This window comes from Megascapheus bottae, chromosome 10 (assembly GCF_031878675.1).
Source record: "Megascapheus bottae isolate mThoBot1 chromosome 10, mThoBot2.hap1, whole genome shotgun sequence".
Taxonomy (NCBI): domain Eukaryota; kingdom Metazoa; phylum Chordata; class Mammalia; order Rodentia; family Geomyidae; genus Megascapheus; species Megascapheus bottae.
This window is the reverse complement of record NC_143518.1, coordinates 58,815,283-58,837,387: the sequence shown is the minus strand read 5'-3', so window position 1 is coordinate 58,837,387 and position 22,105 is coordinate 58,815,283. Positions and strand designations below refer to the sequence as shown.

At 54.7% G+C, this 22,105-nt stretch overlaps 1 protein-coding gene across 5 annotated transcripts; it reads left to right on the top strand.

Annotated features, from left to right (window-relative positions):
- The first annotated feature begins 120 nt into the window (after nt 1–120).
- Nucleotides 121–21,564, top strand: Inava (innate immunity activator). 5 transcript variants are annotated; one of them, XM_090339959.1, is made up of 11 exons: nt 121–314; nt 2,709–2,711; nt 6,855–7,003; nt 7,799–7,923; nt 8,293–8,409; nt 8,865–9,078; nt 14,764–14,817; nt 15,583–15,793; nt 16,060–16,233; nt 17,729–18,338; nt 20,009–21,564. In XM_090339959.1, exons 1-11 carry the CDS (start codon nt 154–156, stop codon nt 20,099–20,101), a joined length of 1,911 nt encoding a protein of 636 aa, XP_090196085.1. In that variant the 5' UTR covers nt 121–153; the 3' UTR covers nt 20,102–21,564. The 5 variants fall into 5 exon arrangements, with proteins under 5 accessions (XP_090196085.1, XP_090196084.1, XP_090196082.1 ...); XM_090339958.1 differs by lacking the exon at nt 2,709–2,711; XM_090339956.1 differs by lacking the exon at nt 2,709–2,711 and having other exon boundaries at nt 154–314; nt 16,063–16,233.
- The last annotated feature ends 541 nt before the right edge of the window (nt 21,565–22,105 follow it).

Genomic DNA, 22,105 nt, shown 5'->3' with positions numbered 1-22,105 from the left:
GCCCGCACCCCGCGGGCTCGAGCGCATCCCCCCCGCCGGGCCCCGGCCCGCGCCCCGGCCCGCGTCCCGGGGCCGCGCGGGCGTCGCCCCCTCTCCCCGCGGGGCCTTGGTACGCCCCGGGGGACAGATGTCCTGGGGTCTTTAACATTTGGGATGCTGCAAATGCCGAAGTTAAGGGAGATGCCTCCGGGGAGAGGGGTCCGGGGGGCGCCTCGGGGGCCCGGGCCGTGGCCTGGACCCCCGGGTCCTGAGGCCGCGAGCCGGGCGCGGGGGGCGCGGGGGCGGCCGGGGGACGCCGGAGCTCCGCGGGACAGGTAAGGCGGAAGCCCGGGAAGCGCGCGCGGGCGCGGCGGGCCGGGGCGGGGGTCGCGCCCCGAAACCCTCGTCGTCCTTCGCGGAGAGGGTTTCGCAGAGATCTCCCCGGGGAAAGGGCACTGCAGGATTCCCCCCCCCCCCCCACTGCACGCGCCCCACTCTCCAAGTGCCCCGCGCCGTGCGCGCCCTCGGAGCGCCGGGCCAGGTTCCGGAGGGCCTGGAAACAGCCAAACAAAAGAGCCGAGTCTGCGGGCGGCCCGGCGTGGAGGGCGCGGGGGAGGGGCGCGGGGGCCCCGGACAAAGGGGGCTTTCCACCCCCGCCGGGGGTCCGCCGGAGCGGGGCCTGGGGGGCGCGGGACGCCTTCCCCGGGGCAGGGGGCGCGGGGGCGACGCCCAGGAGGGGGCTCCCCCTCCAGACCCCGGCCCCGGGGTCCTTGCCGGCTCCCTCGGTCCTCGGCCCACTGTGGGCTTCCACGCCCCCCACCCCACTCGTTAATTCATTAACTCCGGAGTGCCTTTGCGGGGTACGCTGGGGTGCAGGGCGGGCAGGCTGCGCAGGCTGGGTTTCTAGAACTCTGGGTTTGAGAATGTCAGAATAAACTTCAAAGAAGGGAAAGTGGAGGTTGATTGGCTCCGAGTTTTCTGTTTCAGGTTGCTGCTCCCTTCGGAAATGAGCAAGCTACGGAGGGTATTTGCAGTATTGGGGGGAGGGGGGTTGGAGATGGCGCTCTGGGCTGGGGCGGGGCGGCGTAGGTCCCTGGTTTGTGGGCAAGGGCGCGGAGCCCTAGATTCCAGACTGGAGTGCAGGCTCACCTCGGAAGACTGCCGTGGTTTGAGTGTCTGAGCCACCAGATCCAGCTGGGCCCCCCCATCCCCACCTTTCATGGAGGGAGGCCTGGTCCCCACGCCCGCCCGGGTTTTCGCTGGGCTGGGAAATGCTGCATGTGAATTTGTAAGGAATCTTTCAAAAAAAAAAAATTCCCAAGGATCCGTGTGAACAGGTGGATAAGTCGGTGTGTGGGGGTTCGTGAATGCACACTGGCCCTGGCACTGGAACTCAGGGCCTGGGCACTGCACCTGAGCATTTTGCTAAAGTGCTGTACCGCTTGAGTCACAGCCCTGTTTCAGACTTTTTGGTAGTTCCCTGCAGATAAGAGTTTCTTGGAGTTTCCTGCCCTGGCTGGCTTTGAACTGAAATCTTCATTCAGGTCTGGCCCGCCTGAGTAGCTAGGATTACAGGTGTGAGTCTAGATGCCAATGCACTGGACTTTTGCAAACAGAAGAAGCTTTATTACCAGACTTAACCTCCAGGAGGGTCTCCGGAATGCTCAAGGCTGCTTCTCTGCTCAGTTGGTAGAGGAGAATTTGTAGGAAGGAAGCAGGCTTCACTTGGTTTAGCTGCCTCATTACAGGTGGCCTGTGTCTTGGGGACAGTTATGTTCTGCTTGGGGGATTCCACGTTTGTGACATCACTGACCAAGCACTTGGCTTCTACTGGTGTCCATTCTTGAAAAGCTGGTTCCAAAAAGGCAGAAACATTAGTGAAAGGTCTGGAGGGTTTTCCTGGAGGGCAGCTTTAGGAATTTATGTCCTGGCTTGTACAAACTTTAAGCTGATTTCATGTTCCGCCCTCCCCCCCACTCAGGCCAATCTACATAGTGGGAGAGGGGGAGGGAAGGTTACCAGAGGGCAGTTTTTAACTGGATTCATTGCAACCTACGTATCTGTGATTAGAATGAAGAGGGTTATAAATGTAGCTTGGAGTGGGCATCTACAACTTTATTATTATTATTATTATCACTCACACTTAAACAGAAACTTAGTGTTGCCTTAGGAAGACCAGAAAGCACAGAGGTGCTTTGCCCTTAGTAGAGCTCAGTTTCAAACCCCATAACCATTGTTGCAGCTCTGTGGAAATGTCATGTATACCTCTAAGAAATGCTCCGCTGCGGGGTCCTCTATAGTGCAAATAAACTGTTACAGATTTTCTGTCTTTAGAATTCTATTTCAGTGTGATGGGTTTTCTTAGTGATTCTCTTGATTGTATGCATTAAGACAATATAGCAAAGCCATGAGTCGATTCTAGGAGCTTCCACTGCCCCTTCCAGGTTGCAGCTGGGGGATGGGCCAAGGCTGCTTACTTACAGGGTCAACTCCTGACTGACTTGGAAGAAAGCAAACCTGTAGGGGGATGGGAAGGCCTTGCTGTCTTGTGGAGAGCACAGGGAAGGGAGGGCTGGGAGGCCCACGGAGCATGCTCCCACTCGGGGAGAGACTGTCCCCCCTGAAGGTCCCTCTCCCTGGTTTGGAGATGGTCAGAACTCTGCAGCTAACCTTGTTTGGAAAAGGGTGTGTAGAGGAAGGTGGAGGCATGAGTGTGTTTGTGTGTATAGGAGGTTTGAGGGTGCTGGCAAAGGGGAGGTGGCAGACTGTGGCCCTCAGATGTTTGATGAGAGTAGACCTCCCTTGTCATCCCTGCCTGAGACATGGGGAGATGTTTGATTGGCTCTCTTGCTCTCAGCTGATGCTATACCACTTGAGCCGTACCTCCAGTCCAGCTGTTTGCTGGGTAATTGGAGATGGAATCTCGTGGACTTTTCTGCCTGGGCTATCTTTGGACTGTGATCCTTTAGGTCTTTACCCCAGGAGTGAGCCAGTGGTGCCTGGCTGGGGTGGGGGTGTCGAGACCCGGTGGGAGGAGATGGTGTGGTGGGAGAATGGCAATGGGGAGATGGGAAGGTGACAGGGACACTGAGGGTCCAGCCGTATCCCACAGCATGTCTGCATATCTGTGGTCCAGCTTGGTGTCCGTAGTCCATTCAGCCCTAGCTTTGCTTCCTCCTGTGCAACTGGCAGAGTTCTCAACAGGTTTCCCAGTGTGAGAGGCTCATGCGAAGTTGGCCTGGAAGCTTCATTTTTTTTCTTTTCCTTCCCTTTCCTTCCTTCCTTCCTTCCTTCCTTCCTTCCTTCCTTCCTTCCTTCCTTCCTTTCTCCCTCCCTCTCTCCCTCCCTCCCTCCCTCCCTCTTTTCCTCTCTCCTTCCCCTCTCCCTCTCTTCCTCTCTTTATCTTTTTTCCTCTCTTTCTCTGTCAGTCTTTCCATAGACAGGGTCTCTGTTGCCCAGGCAGGTCCTGAACTCCTGGCCTCTGGTGAGTCCGTGGGACTACAGGTGTATGACACTGCCCTCAACTTCAGCCTGAGGTTTTTTTTGGGGGGGGGGCTTGAACTCTGGGCCTGGCAGCTTGAGGTTCTTAAACCCTGACTAAACTGAGATGGTCTCTGTTTCTGTCCGTGGGTCCCTCAGTGACCTTCTCTAACAGTAGATTTTTTTCTACTGGTGTCACCCTGTTTGGGGACATCTACTATTCCTCAGTTTCTGGAAAAGAGAACCAGCATACATGCAGGCACAAAGAGCCCAGCAAGACAGGAGGGTTTGGAGGCCCTTGCAGCACATCACACACAAGGGCCCTGCACCAGGGGCCCTTGACATCTGACCCCTTGGCCTTCTGGCATTCCTTCTTGGGGAGCCCCTTCCCTGGGCTCCCCTCAGGGCCCGGAAGTACAGAGGCCCTAGAGCTGCCTGGCGGCAGCTAACTACAAGATTAGTTCAGGGAAGGACTTGCTCACCTGCCCCTCCCCTCTGACTCAAGTCATAACAAGTAACCTGGTTCCCCTGGCCCGGCAGCCTGGGAGGCGGGAGGGAGGGACGGAAGGGCTGGCCAGAGGGGTGGCCAGCAGCCCACACCGAGCTGGAGCTGGCTCAGTAAGAGAACACAAGGTGGCTGGCTGGTGGCTTGGAAGACCCCAGGGCGACATGAGAGGCCCCTGACCCTCTTGACCCAGGAGCAGGGGATCATCTGGGAGCTGGACAAAAGCCCAGACACAGGTGAGGGTAGGGCGGGTGGAGCTGGGCCTGGGGCCAAGGCAGGCTGGCTTGACCCTCTGGGAGGGGAGTTTGGGCAGTGGCTGCTGCCTCTAGCTCATGGGAGGAGGGGTGCTGGGTTAGGACAAGGAGTGTGTCCCTGTGGCCAGGTCTTGATTTCTGGTGGAGAAAAGGTTAGTGGAGATGAATCAGGACTGGGAGAACCTGGTTTGGGGAAGGGGGTCCCCCTTTGCAATAGGGTGTTTTCTTGGTCTCTTTCCTCCTCTGCCTTTTCCTGGAGACACTGTGGGGTGTGGTTGGCTGCTTCTTTGGGGCCCAGGTCTGGGACTCCTGTGTTGGGGAGGGTGTTGGGTGTCCCCTGAACTGTCTTTATCTAAAGCTGGGCCTTATGTACCTGGCTCTCCACCCTCCTGAGTGGGGGTGGGGCAGGTGCCCATCTTCGGGAGGGATTGAGGGAGGGCAGCCTGTGCAAGGCTGGTGAGTGAGGTCGCTCTGTAGTGGTGGGGTTCTCCTCCTGAGCATGGCATGGCTCAGACTCAGCCTGAGGAGCTGGAGAGGGCTGTGGTTTAATCTTCACTGTGTATCTGGAACATGGAGGATCCAAAGGCCAGGAGACTTTCCCCAGGCCATATAGTCTGTAAACCTGAAGCTCTGCTCTTTGACCAGCCTGGAATAGCAAGTTCCAGGTGTGAGCGCAGCAAGGTGCAGAATGGACTCAGCATGAGAGGGAGAGCATCGGGAATGTATGTCAGCAACTCCCTCCTGGTCCTGCTTAGCTGCCACAGCCTGGAAGTCCCTGAGAGGGACTGAGTTTCCCCACCTCGCAAAGCGACTCCTTAGTGGTTAATAATTAATTAGCAAGTGGGACTAATTAATGGCTTTCCCCTCCCACATCACCTCCTTCCTTTGTCTGAAGCAAAAGGCTCTGTATACCTATGGGAGATCCTGTCTTGGTAGGGTCTGTATTGGCTCAGGCTAGGCCCCTAGTTTCTGGGGACAGTGGGAGGAAGGTTAAGCTGCCTATTTCCCTATTCTAGGAAGGATAATGACTGGGAAAGACAGTCACCCCATCTTCCCCGAGCTTCAAGAATAAATGGCCATTTTTTCTTCTGATAGGCTCCTAAAGACCCGCTGGGAACTTTTTTTCTTCTTCTTTCTTCTTAAATCTATTGTGTATTTTCTAAAATTCCTTCAAGAATTTGAAATTCAGAAGTGCAAAGCACAGGCAGGTTTCAGGGCTGTGGTTGTGATTGTTGTTGCCCCACTTTTTTGGGAAGCTGCCATCTGGACGTGTCCAAAAGCTCTCTCCATTGCACATGTAGGTGAAGACAGCACTGGAGACCCGGCCTGCCCAGCTGTGCTTACCCAGGCCCCCACACAGGGTTGGAGCCCACCTCCCCAACTTGGGGCCTGAGACGGGGGAGGCAGCAGGATAAGTCTCAGACAGAAACTCAGAAGGACTTTTGGACTCTTGCTCAATGGGCTGACTCAGTGAGGAGGTGGCTGGCCTCTCCTTCCAGACCGCCGCCTGGGTTCCACCCGCCTCCCTCTCTCCCTCTCTCCCTGGGCTCCCGTCTACAGCTGCCAGCCTTGGCCAGCTGGGACCCCAACCAGGGGTGTGGGTTTGATGAGGAAAGAAGAGAAGAGGCGGGCACAGGTGTTGTTTGGCTGGGCAGGCACACAGCTGGGATTGTGCCCACATTACCAAAGTGCTACCAAAGCTCAGCAGAGGAGTGGTGGTCTTCCTGATCTTGGCAGTTTCTGTCTCATCACTGTCCTCATCTCCAACCTGTACAATCTTGACAGTCACCTCCCTGTCCTCTCTGGCTCTGGGATTTAGGGGATCCAGGCTGATTCTGTCTGAGCCAGGTCAGGAGTCATTATGGGGCTCTGCCTTTGAGATAGCTCTCTGGCATAGAGCAGCTTCACTTGTGTCCCTTGAATGGCCTGGCCAAGGGAGCTTGGCCAGGGTGACGGGGGCCTTGAGCATCCCAGACCAGCCTTGGTATCCAGTGTGCCCAACAACCTCAGCAGCTTTTCCTGTCCTTCCTTTCTCTTTCCTTCGTTCCTTTTCTTCCTTCTTGTGTTGATACTGAGGCTTGAACGCAGAGCCTCTTGTTTGTACTTGGCTATTTTTCACTCAAGGCTGGTACTTGAACCACACGTGCACTTACTGCGGTATAGTGGCAACCTGGGGATAGAATCTCCTGGACTTTCCCCACGATCCTCGGCTCTCAGCCTCTTGAGTATCTAGGATTACAGAAAAGTGCCGCCAGGGCAGTGGAGCATGGCTGTGCCTCCCAAGACAGTGGCAACGGTGCTCCATGAAGACATCCCCCGCCCCCCCGCATTGTGTCCCCACTGTCTTTCCTTGTCTCTCCCTTGGTCTTCTCTCTCTCTGTTCTTTCCTTGTCCTTTCTTCTCAGTGACTGCCACCAGTGCAGTCACTGATCTACCCCCAGAGGCCTCTCTTAGAAGGAAGCCCAGCGCAAAGCTAGGCTAGGCCTCTCCCCTCGGAAACCCCTCAACCGACCACTGTGAGGCACACACAGCCTGTGTGCGCATCTCCAGCCTCAAGCACCTACTCCCCAGCTCTGTTAGGGATCTAAGGGATTTCCTTGGAGCTCATTGGTTATCGTTCTCTATTCCCCTTAAAGCTGGGGGAACAGCAGGCCGTCTTCACATCCTGGCCCCTGCTGGGACCCGTGCTGCCCCTCCTGCCTCTGTGCCCCCTCCTCCCAGAAATCCATCATGGAGACTAAGGATGAGGTCAGCGACACTGACAGTGGCATCATCCTGCAGTCTGGTGAGTGGGCCGGGAAACCCCTGCCACCCCAGCCCCTAGTCCCAGCCCTGACTCCGCAGTGAGTCCACAGGCCCCAGGCTGGCCAGGCTAAGACTCCACAGGCTGGAAGGAAGGTGACTAGTGAGGATCCAGCAAAGTGCTGTCCCTAGAGAGGGTCTAGCCTGGAGTTTGTGTGTAGAACAGGGATCTGCTATGTCCAACTTCAGCACTGGTAATTACAAAGAAGTTAAAAACTTCCCAGACTGCTGTTTAGGACCTGTTGCTCTGGGTGGCTCAAGCTTCTGGGTCTAGTCTGGGCTAGCACTGTACCACTTGAGCCACAGCTTTTCCTATTTATGTGGAATCAAACCCAGGACTTCATGCATGCTAGGCAAGCATTCTACCACTAGGCCACATTCCCAGCCCCTGGCCTAATTTGGACAGGATGGGGGAGGTGTGCATGCACGCGTGTGTTTGTGTGTGTGTGTGTGTGTGTGTGTGTGTGTAAGGAAAAGGAAGAAAAAGGGGGAAGAGAAGGGAGGGGAAAGAGAGAAGAGACCTAGGAGTTCTGACCATATAGTCCCCTGGTGAGAGAGCCCTCCCTTTAAGTTGTAATGCCACCACCTCTGGGCAACCAAGCGACTGGTGTTTTGTGGTTATGACATAGGCCACAATAGCCAGCTTGTAATTTGTGGGCAGGCATTAAAGGCTGTGTGTGTGTGTGCGTACGCATACTTCCTTAGGAGTGGTCAACAGGCATCTAAGAAAACCTTCTACCTTGGTTTCCCTGAGCAAGTGCCCTTCTCCCTTGCACAGGCCCGGACAGCCCCGTCTCCCAGACAAAGGAGCTCACCCATGCCATGCGCAAGCAGCAGAGGGCCTTGGAGGCACGGCTGGAGGCCTGCCTGGAGGAGCTGCGCAGGCTGTGCCTGAGAGAGGCGGTGAGGACCTGGGCCAGGCCCTGCCCAGCACTCACCCATGGAAACCTAGATACTGGGGGTACTAGACCCCAGTGTGTGTGTGTTGGGGGGGGCAGTGCTAGTCTTGAATGGTTTTGGAAATCCGACTGAGGTCTGGCCCTGAGCCCGTTTGGGGTGCTAAGAGAGTTTGTGGGGGAAGAAAGGAGAGCTGCAGAGAGGACAGTGAGTGCCCAGTGTGCCCCAAATTATTGTGGGAGGGATGTGGGCAGGGGCACCGACGGCTCAGTCTTCCCCAGCACGTGCAATTCGGGGTCACCAGATGAACTTCCAAGGGTTGGCCAAGGGCCAAGTCAGTGAAGAGGAGCTTTGTTGGCTACCCCCCCCCCCCAGGAGCTGACGGGCACCTTGCCGGCAGAGTATCCCCTCAAGCCAGGAGAGAAGCCCCCCAAGGTGCGCCGTCGGATTGGAGCGGCGTACAAGCTGGACGAGTGGGCCCTGCACAGAGAGGTGAGGCGCTCCGTCACCCCCGTCATTCCCTCACTTGTGGGGTTCAGCACGGTGGTGGTGGAGGGGTACCCTCAGGTGAAGTTCAGCTGGCTATGAGAAGTTGCCAGCAGGAAAGCTCAAGGGCAGACAGTGGGCAGAGCCGCCAGCCCCGCAGCCAGTGGTCGCCTGTCTGTTCAGTTAGGTCACTCTGACCCTGAGGCCAGCCCCTTGGTGAGAACAGCCCAGAATGCCTGGCCCTTCCAGGACAGGAGGGAAAGGAGCCCTCGTGGGCCCCACCCAGCCTGGCTCAGCAGGCAGCTCAGGGGAGGGGCCAGGGTGCCCATGCCAGCTTCTCATGGGGACAAATTGGCTAGGGGCCTCTTCCAGCACCCCGCCCTCTGTTGCCCCGTGGGCATAGGACATGGGTCAGAGCTGCCGCGTGCACACCAGCCTCTCATGCCAGCCCTGACCCCCAGGACCCCCAAAGCAGCCTGGAACGCCAGTTGGCCCTGCAACTACAGATCACCGAGGCAGCCCGGAGGCTGAGCGCTGAGGACAACCTCAGCCGCCAGACAAGGCGCCAGCGCAAGCACGCAGCGCTGCAGGAGGAGAAGAAGCTGCGTGAGCTGCAACGCTGCCTGGGCGAGCGGCGGCGCAACAGTGAGCCCCCGCCATCCACGCTGGGCCGAGGTGAGCCTGGGAATCCCAACGGCTGGCGTGCAGGTGGTATCGGCGTGTTGGCATTGGCTAGCATCACCCAGCACTATGTCTGATGCTTCATATCAACTCCAGCTGGCTACAGCTTGCTTCTTGGAGTCACCTGGACCCCATTTCCTTGTCCTCTGCAGGGCTAGCAAGCCTCTTTCATCCTGGGAAACCATCCTCCTCATTCTGTACTCACCTTCAAAAAGTCAGGGCGCTGGTGGCTCACACCCAAATTCTTAATTCCAGTTAAACCAGCAAAAAGCCAGAACTGGAAGTGTAGCTCAAGTGGTAGAGTACCAGCCTTGAACAAAAATGCTAAGGGATAATGCCCTGACCCTGAGTTCAAGCCTCACTGCCAACACACACACACAAAGCTTCCCTGACAGAAGGCATTTCCTAGGCTGACTCTGAGCTTAATCCTGGGGTTGATTCATCTGTGGTGGCTCAGGCCACAGTGTGATGGCTTCTCTGGTCAGGGTAGGACTCCATGAGGTAGCACACCTTCTTCCCCTGGCATGTACACGCACCGACTCTCGCTGTGTGCAGCCAGCCGATCACTGACACACTGTGGAGCTTGCCAAGTGACATCTAGCCTCATTGATTGGTGCTACCATCCTAATCGCTTTGGCACCTGCAAGTGCCCAGGTTGTATCATCTTCCCTCCTCTGTACTCTGCTTTATGGTACTTGTAGCTCAGTGTCTCAGCCCTGACCTGGAGACCTGTGGCTGTGTGGTACTGCCTGAACTGGCAGTGTCAGGAGGCACTTGCCTGAGTCGAGTGTGTCTAGGCTGGGTAGCTTCTATTAGTAGGCCTGGGGCTTTTGTTTGTTGTGGTGGTACTAGGGCTTAGACCTCAGGGCCTGGCATTCTCCCATAGCTTTTTAGCTCAAGGCCTGTACCACTTGAGCCACATCACCACTTCTGACTTTTTGTTAGTTAACTGGAGATCAGAGTCTCAAGGACTTTTCTGCTGACTTTGAACAGTGATCCTAAGATCTCAGCCTCCTGAGTAGCTAAGATTACAGGCACGAGTCACCAGTACCCAGTCTAGGACTGTTTTTCTTTGCCTCAACCTGAATCTAGCTTGTCAGGTTAAGACTCATGGCCTTCATTCCTCCATTCCAATGCCCACCTGTTCTAGGCTCCGCCTTGTTTTAGGTCTTGCCTGGGTCCCTGGCTGCATCTGAGGGACATGGGGCCTGATAGGCAGAGGCCAGGGCAGAGCTGGAGCAGAGGCTTGGGGCTCCGCTTGGAGAACAGGGACTTCCCGGTTGGCCTGTCAGCTCAGCTTCCTGCCTGGCTGCTGGCAGCTCCTCTTGTCCTCCTGTCCCTGCACCTGCTCACATCTGTGCTCTCTGAATTTGGGTAGGAAGTGTGTGTCCAGTTCTAGCCAGGTCACCGGCAGAGGCCAGCCAGGAGTAGATGGCATTAAATGACTACTCAGCTGCCCCAGGGCCAAACGGCCAGTAGCCTGGAGCTCACGCCAGGCACTAAATCTGGAAGGGAAAAGGCAGAGCGGAGCCGCCTTCATTCCCCAAGGACCCCCAGCAAGGGCCCTTCCCTGGGAAGGCAGCTGCTGACCCAACAGCCAGCTTGTCCCGGGCTTGTGGGGAATCATCCCAGGAGGTCACAGCCCCTCCTGTTCCCCCTCCAGCCGGACACTGTCACCAGTGCATCTTTGCCTGTGGGCTCTGTGGTGGCTGAGAGCTTCTGCCCCAACAGGCTGGTGAGGGGATGTCACTCTGCTGCCACCATTGTGATCAATGACATTCTTTGTTGGGAGTGGGAAACAGGCCAGGACATGCCCAGGACTCGGGCTTAACCCAGTGTGGGAAGGCGGGAGATGGAGGGGCTTAGCCCAGAAGACAGACGGCTACATGCAGATTGAGCCTAACCCTGACTGCTGGCTCACTCAGCTCCAGGATAGCCACCCTGGTCTCTAGCTGCTGGCCCTGTTCTCTGCTGGGTCCTGAGTTCTAGATGCCCTGGTTTGAGAGGTCGAAGCTGGAAGTTCCAGACAAGTAATTCCTGTTTTGTGGTTCCACTGCCCAGCTAGACTCACCTAGAAAGGAGGAAGTGGAGAAGGATTAATAATTATCTAGAGAAGGAAAGGTGTTTTGAATTAAAAAGGAAAAAAAAGCAAACAAAATGAAACAAAAATTCAAAACAGAACTCCACCTCCATCCTCTTGCTCTCCATGCAAGGGTTATTCAGCTTGGTAAAGCAATTAGGCCAGGTGAGAGTAATTATGCATATGGCAAGAAGCCATCCGGTGGTGAACTAATTTACTGTGGCGAACCAGATGAGAGCCACCCCCACTCAGCACACACCTTTAATGTAACAGGTGCCCAGTGTGTGTTTGCTGACTGATTGAGTAACACTCCCAGTGAATTTCTGAGACGGTGGAAGTGCTGCCTGTCTTTGCTCTCCAGTATGGTAGACTAACTACACATTCAGTTCTGTGCCTGGGGCTGGCACACACACGCCTGTAATCCTAGTTCCTTAGGAGACTGAGATCTGACCATGGAAACTGTAGACCAGCCCCAGAGGAAAGTCCATGAGATTCTTATCTCCACTCACCAACAAAAAGCCAGAAGTGCAGGTGTGGCTCAAGTGCTAGAACACCAGCCTGGAGTGAAAACGCTAAAGGACAGCACCCAGGTCCTGAGTTCAGGTGCATGCATGCATGTACACACACACACACACACGCGCGCGCGTAATGAACTTTTCATTGTGTGTAGTCTTCATCGCAGCCTTGCACAGATTGGTTTGTTGGATATGTAGCTTTGAAAATGCTGAGTTCCAAAGTCCGGTGTTCTTGCAGTCGCCTCTCTACCAGGGCTGTCCTGTGCTGGGACCTACAAAACTCATCTTGTTGATGGGAAGGTTAGGGCTGAGAGCCAACAACAGCTTTCTTGCCAAATATAAGATCCTGGATCTGTGTAATCAAAACACACTTAGGGTCTGGCCAGCCCACCCTGAGGGAGGTTTCTCATTGGGTGATTTGTCACCTCAAGGAATGGGTATGGCATTTCTGCGTGGATCAGCAGCAGGAGTCTCCCAGGAAGTCCATCCCTGCAAACCTAGGCTACAGCGAGTGGGTGACTCAAACCTGGCTTGCACTGCTAGGCCCGCTGCAGTTTAACTTGCCACTGGGGACAATAAAAGCCTTTGTTCTCAAGGCAGAGAACAAAGGGTACCTCCTTCACTGAACCCCCACAGAGTTTAAGAGCTTCTCTGGGTGAAGTTGGTATGACATTTTATTATGCATCAAAGATTTGAAAATGCTTTTCCACAAAAGGTCACATAGTATTTTAGGCTTGGTGGTCTCTCTTTAAAAAAAATTATATATTTGTTATTAAGTAGTTGTACAAATGTGTCACTATGTAACATGTCAGTTCACGAGGACAGCGAGTCTTGATCAGTATTATTCCTTTCACCATTCTCCCTCATCTCTCCCAACCACTCATCCAGCGCTGCCGGTTCAGACATCAGGTGAAGGAATCAAGTGAAAAATAAAGAGATAAAGGTGAAGGAATAATGTAAACAATAAAGGAATAAAGGTAAAGGAATAAAACTTCCTGGTAAACACAGCCAGTGAGTTAGATATGGTTGTAGTTCACCAATTCCTATCATAGAGCATCTCAGATGGTTAGAAGCATTTGCTGTTCCTAAAATTTTTGGTCCTGACCAACACAGTAAGTGCTAGCTAACAACAGAGCCAGTAAGAGGTTGTGGCTCAGAGCACAGACAATTAAAATAAACAAAACAAACAACCAAAAATAAAAAACTGTCTATGTGTAAATTCTGACTCATTCACCCAAGGTGTTTGGGTTAACTAATTGACCCAAACTTCAGTAGTCCTCTGAGATATTTTCCCAGCTGTTCCCTGGAGACGATCTGCCTTATGCTATGAATGATTACAAGAAATACACACACATAACTTAGAAAAATGTTATCACAGTAGATATATTGGCCATTATTTATCTTCAGTATCCAAGACTGCTGAAAATGTATTGTGAGGCTATATCATAAAAGCCCATTGTTAAGATGTAAATGCTTCATTCAATGGCACATGTCAGTTCCATACAGACATGCCACATTCATTGGGGGGGGCAGTCATGGGACTTGAACTCTGGATCTGAGCACTGTCCCTCGGCTCTGTCCCTCAGCTCTTCAACGCAAGGCTAGTGCTCTACCACTTGATCCACAGGGTCATTTCCAATTTTCTGGTGGTTAATTGGAGATAAAAGTCTCACAGACTTCCATGCCAAGATCCTCAGATCTCAGCCGCCTGAGTAGCTAGGATTACAGGAGTGAGCCACTGGCGCCCAGCTCACACTCATTTTCTTTAGCTAACTTGCCACATCACCAAAGAACCTTAATCAAGCCTGGATGGCCAGACCCTAACTTAATTGGCCTCAGAGTGCCACCACTCCGATTCCCCATTGCACTGCTCTTATTGCTGGTAATGTAGGAGTCCTTAGATTGAGTTGTATTTGTGGAAGACGTATAGCAATTTTAAGTCAGATGCAGTGGCTCATGCTTGTGATACTAGCTACTTGGGGGGCTGAGATGGAGAGAAACAGTTCTAGGCCAGCCTGGGGGAAATCTCAAACAGTGTGGTGGGCTGTGCCTGTCACCTCTGCTAAAAAGAAGTTGAGGGCTGGAGGACTGTTGACCCAGGCTAGCAGTGGATGAGAGGCGCTGGTCTGTGAGCCCCACCCCTCCCCCCTTCACCATCTCAACAAAACAAGCTGGGTATGGTAGCACAGGCATGATCCCAGCTATAGCTGGACACATAGGTTAGAGGGATTGTGGTCTAGTTTGAACAGGATATTTTGGGGAAAGTATCCCCAAAATAACCAAAGCAAAAGGGCTGGGGGGGTGTGTGGTTCAAGTGATAGAGCATCTGCCTAGCAAGAGTGAAGCCCTAAGGGGAAGAAGGAGGAAGAGGTGGTGGCGATGGTAGAGGGAAGTCTGCCAAAGTTCTTTTCACACTAAGGGCTAAGATTAAAAGCAGATTTTCTGTCTCCTAGTCCCTTAGTTTTTGTTTGTTTATTTTTTGTTTTTGCCAGTCCTGGGACTTAAACTCAGGGCCTAAAGCACTATCCTTGGGTTTTCTCAAGGCTGAAGCTCTACCACTTGTGCCACAGCACCACTTTCGGCTTTTTTGCGTGTGTATGTGGTACTGAGGAATTGAACCTGGGTCTTCGTGCATACTAGGCAAGCACTCTACCACTAGGCCAAACTCCTTATTTATCTTTTTCTTACAAAAATTCACAATACAACCAGGCATGGTGACTCACGCCTGTCATCCTAGCTACTCAAGAGGCTGGGATCTGAGGATCATGGTTCAAAGACAGCCCAGGTACTAAAGTCCATGAGACTCTTATCTCAGTTTAACCACTAGAAAACTGGAAGTAGGGCTGTGGCTCCAGGAGTAGGATGGTAGCCTTGAGCTGAAGAGCTCAGGGACAACACCCAGGCCCAGAGTTCAAGCCCCACAACCAACATTAAAGAAAAAAAAAATCACAATATATCATTTAGCACACAGTGGGGATTTCCTGGCCATGAAGGAGGCCCTCGGAGAGCGGTTGGGCCACAGTCATTCTGTATACCCTGGTTGCTTTCCTCACTTCCTTCTCTCTTCTCCTCTGGTTTTCTTAGAGCTCAGCACCTCAGATGACAGCTCCCTGTCTGATGCGCTCCTCCTGGAGGAAGGTGAGGGGACCATTGGAAGACACAGTCAAGGCTGGGGGGCTTTGGCAGAATTTACTGTGAAGATTTCATTGGGGAGTGGAAGGCGTAGTGAGCTGATGAGCTCAGGGTCTCCCGCAGATGCCCTGTCATTCAGATACCCAGCACATGCGCACTTGCAGGTGGAGGCCTGCTGACCACCTCCCTACAAACTTGACTGGTTGTTTTGTGGGAGAAGGGAAAGGGGAAATCCCACATCTGTTAATCTCACAGGTTTCTCCTCCCCCTGGGGCTGTATTCCAGGAGGAATGATCTGCCCACAGTCCTTGCCACCCAGGGGAGGAGACCCTTGTCAATGGGTTAAGAACCCTACTTACCAAGGCTGAGGGTGGCAGGGGCAGGGTGGAAGGAGAGGGTGGTACGGTCATGCCTAAGGGAGTGCCCAGGCCAATAAGGAAATAGGGCACTTGGGCAAGGTGGGGACAAGAAAAATGGGTTCACAGAAGGCTAGCCTTCAGCCTATGGCAGCTGAAGGCTGCCTCCAATGGCCAAGTCCTCTTGAGCAGCAAAAGTCGACAAATGGATTAATGAGAACCAAGGAAGCTACTTGAGATAGGGTTGTGGGAGAGAGGGAGGCCTGGAGGAGAAGAAAACAAAGTTTGAGTATCTAGGGTCAGAGCCATGGCCTAGTGCCGCTGGACAAGCAGACCTGGGAGGGAGAGCCAGCAAGTTCTTGCTGGGCTGGTTTTCCCAGCCTCTGCCCTTACCTGGTTTCTTGTATTTCTGCAGAGGACTCTCAAACGCCAAAGCCTCCCCCGGAGTCCCCAGCCCTGCCTTCCCGGCCTCTCCCACCCCAGAGCCTTGAGGGGCTGCAGCCAGCAGGACCTGAGCAGGGGGGCCTGGAGCGGGCTCCCATCCAGAACAGCCCTTGGAAAGAGACCAGCCTCGATCATCCCTACGAGAAGTCCAGGAAATCTTCTGAGCCCAGTAGCGAGTCTAGGTGAGGATAAAGGGAAGGCAGAACCAGCAGGGATAAGAGGTGGGAAGTGCCAGGGATGCACAGGCTGGGCAGAGGAAAAGGCGGGAGACCACTTTCTCCTTAGCTGTGTGGTGGCAGAGGTGTGAGCGGTTGTGGCTCTCCTGGATGCTGGCAGTTGATATCCTGGATTTGGGGGCTCCCTCCTGCTATACCCCTATTCTGTATTTCTTGAGCTCCTTTCTGGAGAGGTTCATGTCTCTGACTGGTCTCCCATCATCCTTTCTCAGCAGTCCAGCCACCACACCACAAGACGGGCCCCCCACCTCCAGCCTATGGCTGCTGGAGCCTGTCCCCTACCACATGGTCCCCATCCGAGCTGTTCCTGGCCAGCGACAGGGCCGCACTAGTGCCCCAGCCACCCCCGAGATGCAAGGCAGGAGGGGCCAGGCACAGTCCCTGAGGTAAGAGCTCACCTAGAGATGTGGATACACGCACTATCCAAGATTTGGGGACACCCATATACATGAGATATGGCTAGCATCTTGACTTCCTCTTAGGATCTTTTTGTTTTTGAGGGGCTTGCCTGTGGGGCTTGAACTCGGGGCCTGGGCACTGTCCCTGAGTTCTTCAGCTCAAGGCTACTGTTCTACCACTTTGAGCCGCAGCACCACTTCTGGTTTTCTACTGGTTAACTGGACTTTCATGCCCTGGCTGGCTTTGAACCACCATCCTTGTATCTCAGCCTTCTGAGTAGCTAGGATTACAGGCATGGGCCACTGGTGCCGGGCCTTAGGATCCTTTCTGAGGCCTCTCTCCAGAGGCTGCAGAATTTCCTCACCATTGTCCATTAATGGATTAGCCAGCAGAGCCATAGCTTACCTGAGTTTTTGTTGAAAGACAATTTTCTGGCCAAGTACCAGTGGTTGGTACTGGTAATCCTTACTATTCAGAAGCCTGAGATATAAGGATCAGTTTGAAGCCATCCTGGGTAGATAAAGCCGAGATTCTTATCGCCAACTAACCACCAAAAAGTTGGAAGCAGAGCTGTGTGTGGCTCAAGTAATCAAGTGAAAAAGCTAAGCAAGAGAGTGAGGCCTTGAGTTCAAATTTCAGTATAATCTCTGTGTGTGTTGAGTGTGTGTGTGTGTGTGTATCTGCACTGGACAGGTGCTGAGTGGCAGTGTGTGTACGTCCCTTCCTCACCCCCACCCCCCTTCCTAGTGTTCTAACCCAGGGCCCTGAGCATCCTAAATAGCTCTAATTAGTTATTTTTCTTGCCATTATTCCCTAAATAATATAACATAAGACAGCTGTCAGTGGTTTATAATCCTAGCTACTCAGGAAGCAGAGATCTGAGGATCGTGGTTCCCGACCTAGACTAGGTAGACAAAGCTGAGAGGCTGCTCTCCAATTTATCAGCAAAAAGCTGGAACTGGAGGTGTGGCTCAAATGGTGGAATTCCAACCTTGGAACAAAAAAAGCTTAAAAAAAAAAAAGTCAACAGAGACCTAGTGTGAGGCTCCAAGTTCAAGACCTAGTATGTGAACAAAGCCAGCATGGGAACAATCTCCACAGCACTTACATTGTGCTAACTATTATTTATAAGCACTCTAGAGATGATTTAGAGCCTAGGGGAGGGTGGTTTTGTGTATTTGCTCCAGGGAGGTTTGACCTAAGATCATGCTTATGCTCTGGCTTTGGGGTGGAGCATCCAGGTCCAAGATGTGTGTGTGTGTGTGTGTGTGTCCTTGAACTGTTTTCGCTCAAGGCTAGTGCTCTACCACTTGAGCCACGGCTCCAGTTCCAGTTTTCTTGGTGGTTCACTGGAGACAGGAGTTGCCTAGTCTGGCTTGGAACTGGAATTCTCAGACGTCAGCCTCCTGGATAGCTGGGGTCCTCACAGGCAGGGGATACCCCTCCCACGCAGCCAGCTCAGCACCCCGCTTTCCCTCCTAGGCTGGATTCGTTCCGGGCGGGGCCCGAGGCCCGGGGGCGCAGCGCCTTCCCCCGCCGGCGCCCCACGCACTACACGGTGACGGTGCCCCAGCCGCGCCGCCCGCAGAGCCCGCCCGCGCCCCGCGCGCCCCACTCCTGCTCCGAGGACAGCGGCTCCGAGGCCTCCAGCGTCTCCCACCCCACGTCGCCCGGCAGCAGCAGCCCCGACATCTCCTTCCTGCGCCCCCTCTGCGTCCCCGAGCCCGCCCGGCCCCGCGGGGCCTGGGGCCCGGCCGCCCACCCCCCCAGGCTGCTGCTGCCCCCCGGCTTCTTCCCGGCGGCGCCGGGCCGGTTCGTGGTGGTGGCCGAGAGCCCCGGACTGGGCGAGTGGGAGCCGGACGAGGCCCTGCGCTTCCCGCCGCCCGCGCGGGGCCGCCTGGCGCGCACGCCGTCGTTGAAGGACGCCGCCGCGGCCGGGCGCGCGCTCAGCAGGGCCGCCGTGTCCGAGGAGCTGCAGTGGTGGCACGAGCGGGCCCGGCTCCGCAGCGGACGCCCGCACTCGCTCGACCGCCACGGGGCCTTCCGCGTGCGCAGCCTGCCGCCCGGGCGCATCCCGGGGCCGCGCGCACAGGTAGCCGCCCCGGCGCGCGGTGGGGTGGGGTGGGGTGGGGTGGGGGTCTCCCACTGGGCCTGGCACAGGGCTTCCACGGGCAAAGGGCTGCGTCTCAGCAAGCCCTTCCAGATGCCATTCCAGCACGCCTAGTGCCCGGGCAGTGCCAGCCTAGGAGTGGGGCTAGGAACCCATTTTCTCTTGGCTGTGGAAGCTGCCCCCTTTCTCCTGGCGCCTGCTACTTTTGCTTGTCTGCTTGTGATGGCATACCGCTGTCCCTGGCGGACAGGATACACACACACACACACACACACACACACACACACACACACACACACACACACACAGCTCCATGGATGATACACAAAGCAGATAAACTTCATACTCTCAAATCTAGTGCAAATGAAACCCTGAAATTATCTGACTTGAGGGCCCAGAGCAAAGGGAAAGTTTAGAAATGGGGTTTACAGAAATCAGAACTTGTGTCGTCAGCCTGTTGATTCTACTTTCTTTCCTCCTCTGCTGGAGCCATGGCCTCCTCTTCCTCCTCTTCTTCCTCTCCCTCTCCCCCCTCCTCCTCCTTTCTTTCCTGAGTCTTGAGGGCAAGGCCCCGGCCATATCCCTGAGATTTTGGGCTCAGAGTGGTAGAATGTTAGCTTTGAGCCCAGCTCTACTCCCAGCTTTTTTGGTAGTTAGAGATCAGAGTCTCACAAACTTCCCTGCCCAGGAAAGCCCAGGCTGGCTTTGAACGATGAGCCTCAGATCTCAGCCTCCTGAGTAGCTAGTGTTACAACCACACATCCATTCTTCTTGACTTTCCTCCAAACACTAAGCTGACAAACAAGGACTCTTCTCGCACAGAGTATGAGCCCTTCAGCTGGAATACCCTCAAGCTGGAATGCTAGGTTCACATTCTAGTCCTGTTACCAAATGCAGGGTTAGGCAGGATACTCAACTCCTTTGGGCTTCTGTTTCCCTGCGGAGAGGTGAGAGTAGTGTGTGGCGTATCTCATAGGGCAGATAAAAAACTAAAATGATTAGCAGTGCATACCAAGGGCCAGATTCCTGAGAGCAGCACCATCTGGGCCCCTGAGGTCAGGCTTGGTGCAGTGTATCTAGGATTCAGAGCACTGACTCTGGCCCGGGTTTCTTCATTCATGCATGAATACTTCCTTTCTTTTCCTTCCTGCTGAGGAGAGCTCTGCAGAGGACATGCTCCAGAAATCACCAACAGGCTGCTCCTTTGAGACCCCAGATTCCCAGCAACCCAGCTGTACCCCACTCCCATCTCTGCCCCTGCCCTCCTCACACAAATTCTTTTACGCGGCAGCTGCTGTGCCCGGGTGGGCAGCTCCCTGGCTCAGTCCCAGGCCTCACCCTGCAGATGACATGCTTTTCCCTTCCTGCGAGCTTAGACCTGTCCTTGGCCCACATGTAGCTCATCCCAGCCTGCCAGACAGGGCAGGTCATGAGATGGGAGTCCTGAGAAGGGAGAGGAGGTCAGTGTCACCAGAAAGAACCTGGACAGACAAGTGGATAAGGAACGATCCCTAGGAACAGAAGCTTGGAGGGCAGGGTGGGAGCTCAGGGCCAGGGCCGCCACTACCACGGCTGTTCTGTGTCTTGAAAGGACAAGGATGACTTTTGACCTATGGTGCTCCCCGTGTCTCCTTTCCTCTCACCCCTGACAGGTGCCCACGGTGTGTGTGCTCCGGAGATCGCCCGAGGGGGCCCCTGTGCAAGTCTTCGTCCCTGAGAATGGAGAGGTCATCAGCCAAGTGTAACTGCACGGACGCCCCAGCGCTGTGGGAAAGACTGTCCTGGTGGGGCTGGAGCTGGGCCTGAGGCCCCGGCCCCCCGAGTGCCTCCTTCAGCTCCTCACCCCATCGCAGGCCGATGACCTGGAGCTGAAGATTTTTGTTTTCCTCTTCCACTCTCTACGTGTTCCCTCCCTCCCTCTTAGCTCCCTTTTTGTTTTATACCAGAAGCCTTGATCTGAGGATTTCTATCTGTGATCTGTTCTCAAGGTCCTGTGACAGGATTTTACTTTATCCCCCCTCCCAACCCCGCCAAGTCTGGCTCCTTCAGACTTATGGCCTTCCTGGTGTGACTGACAACCTTACAAGTGTCCTTATGAAGACAAGTGTCCTTATGCAAAACAGGTGGCAGGGGACAATTCCTTGGAGGCTCTACTGAGTCTGAGGAAGCTCCTGGCCCTTCTAGTCCCTCATTGTTGGGGTGGAGTGAGACACACACTCTCTCCCATTTCCCAGTCTCTAGGTACCATTGGCCTGAGGAGACCCCCCCCTCCGTCAATACGTGCTCTGTGATGCACACCAAGTGGTAGGTGAAAGGTCAGAGTACCCTGGTGGAGTCTTGTCTTCCTGAATCCTGCTATTTTGGGGGACTCACAAACCCCTCCCATCACTATTCTCTCTCCATGCCTCAGCTTTCCAAGCTGCAAGCCTGGTCTACAGAAAATTGGCCATATCTGGGGCTGGCTGTCCACCCTTTCCTCTGAGGTCATTTATCAATAGTTCTAGGAGCGATCGATGGTGGCAAATATTCTGTGGGAAGGTGCCACTTTTGTGGCATGGTTAGGGTGGGAGGAGGTAGTTACTGTCCTGTTCTCTGCCAGCCATGATTGCTGCTGCTGTGAGAAAACCCTTCTTTGAACACACTGGGAATGTTCTTTCCCGAGTCCTGTTGTGCTGGGTTGTCATAGAGGGCATTCTTCAGGAATTGCCCCAGCTGCCCAGGCCTGGCGAGCCTGCAAGCTAGCTGCCTGCACTACGACCTGGCATCTGGACCTAAGGCCTGTCTGCTGCCAGGCCTATGCCCAGGTTGAGAAAGCTGCACTCCGATTTTTTCTGGGCAGAACTCCTCCCCTGCAGGACCTTGGAGCTGAATGGAACAGAAGGCTGCAAGAATGTGGTGCCCTTCTCCATACTGGCCCATGGCACTGGGTGCAGAGCAGTGAGAGGCATGAAGAGAACTGGAGCGGACCCGTGCTGCCTGACTGTGTGCCTGCCAACCTGCCATACGCCCCACCCTGGGGTCCACTCTCCCTACTGTGCTTGGGCATTAATTCCCTGAGCCCCGGCCTCTCCCCCACACCTGCACATCCTCCACATTAACTTATTGGTCCTCCAGAACACCGGTGCCATTGCAGAGCGGCCGGCTCTTGGCTGCAGAACTGGAACTATGTGAGATCTTTGTGCCAAAAACTTCAATAAAGTCGTTCTTTATGGTTGGCCAGCTGAGGAGGGTGTGTGTGTGTGTGTGTGTGTGTGTGTGTGTGTGTGTGCTGAGGAGGGTGTGTGTGTGTGTGTGTGTGTGTGTGTGTGTGTGTTTTCACGCATGCGCCGGGTTTTCTAAGCCGTGGTGGTGCTCAGCCCCTCAGGGTTGTGTGTGTGTGTGTGTGTGTGTGTGTGTGTGTGTTGAGGGGTGTGTGTGTGTCTGTCTGTGTGTGTGTGTGTGCGTGTGCGCGCGCGCGCATGCACCAGGTTTTCTAAGCTGTGGTGGTGCTCAGCCCCTCAGGGTTGTGTGTGTCTGTGTGTTGAGGAGGGGTGTGTGTGTGTGTGTGTGTGTGTGTGTGTGTGTGTTCGCGCATGCGCCGGGTTTTCTAAGCCGTGGTGGTGCTCAGCCCCTCAGGGTTTTGTGTGTGTGTGTGCGCGCACGCACATGCACCAGGTCTTCTGAGCCGTGGTGGTGCTCAGCCCCTCAGGGTTGTGTGTCTGTGTGTGTGTGTGTGTGTGTGTGTGTGCGCGCACGCGCATGCACCAGGT

Bases quoted from the DNA above. Each gene is read 5' to 3' on its own strand.
- Inava (XM_090339959.1), top strand. From the start codon at position 154: ATGCTGCAAATGCCGAAGTTAAGGGAGATGCCTCCGGGGAGAGGGGTC. The intron at 8,410-8,864 runs GTGAGGCGCTCC...CCTGACCCCCAG, and splicing joins AGTGGGCCCTGCACAGAGAG to GACCCCCAAAGCAGCCTGGA. The intron at 15,794-16,059 runs GTGAGGATAAAG...ATCCTTTCTCAG, and splicing joins GAGCCCAGTAGCGAGTCTAG to CAGTCCAGCCACCACACCAC.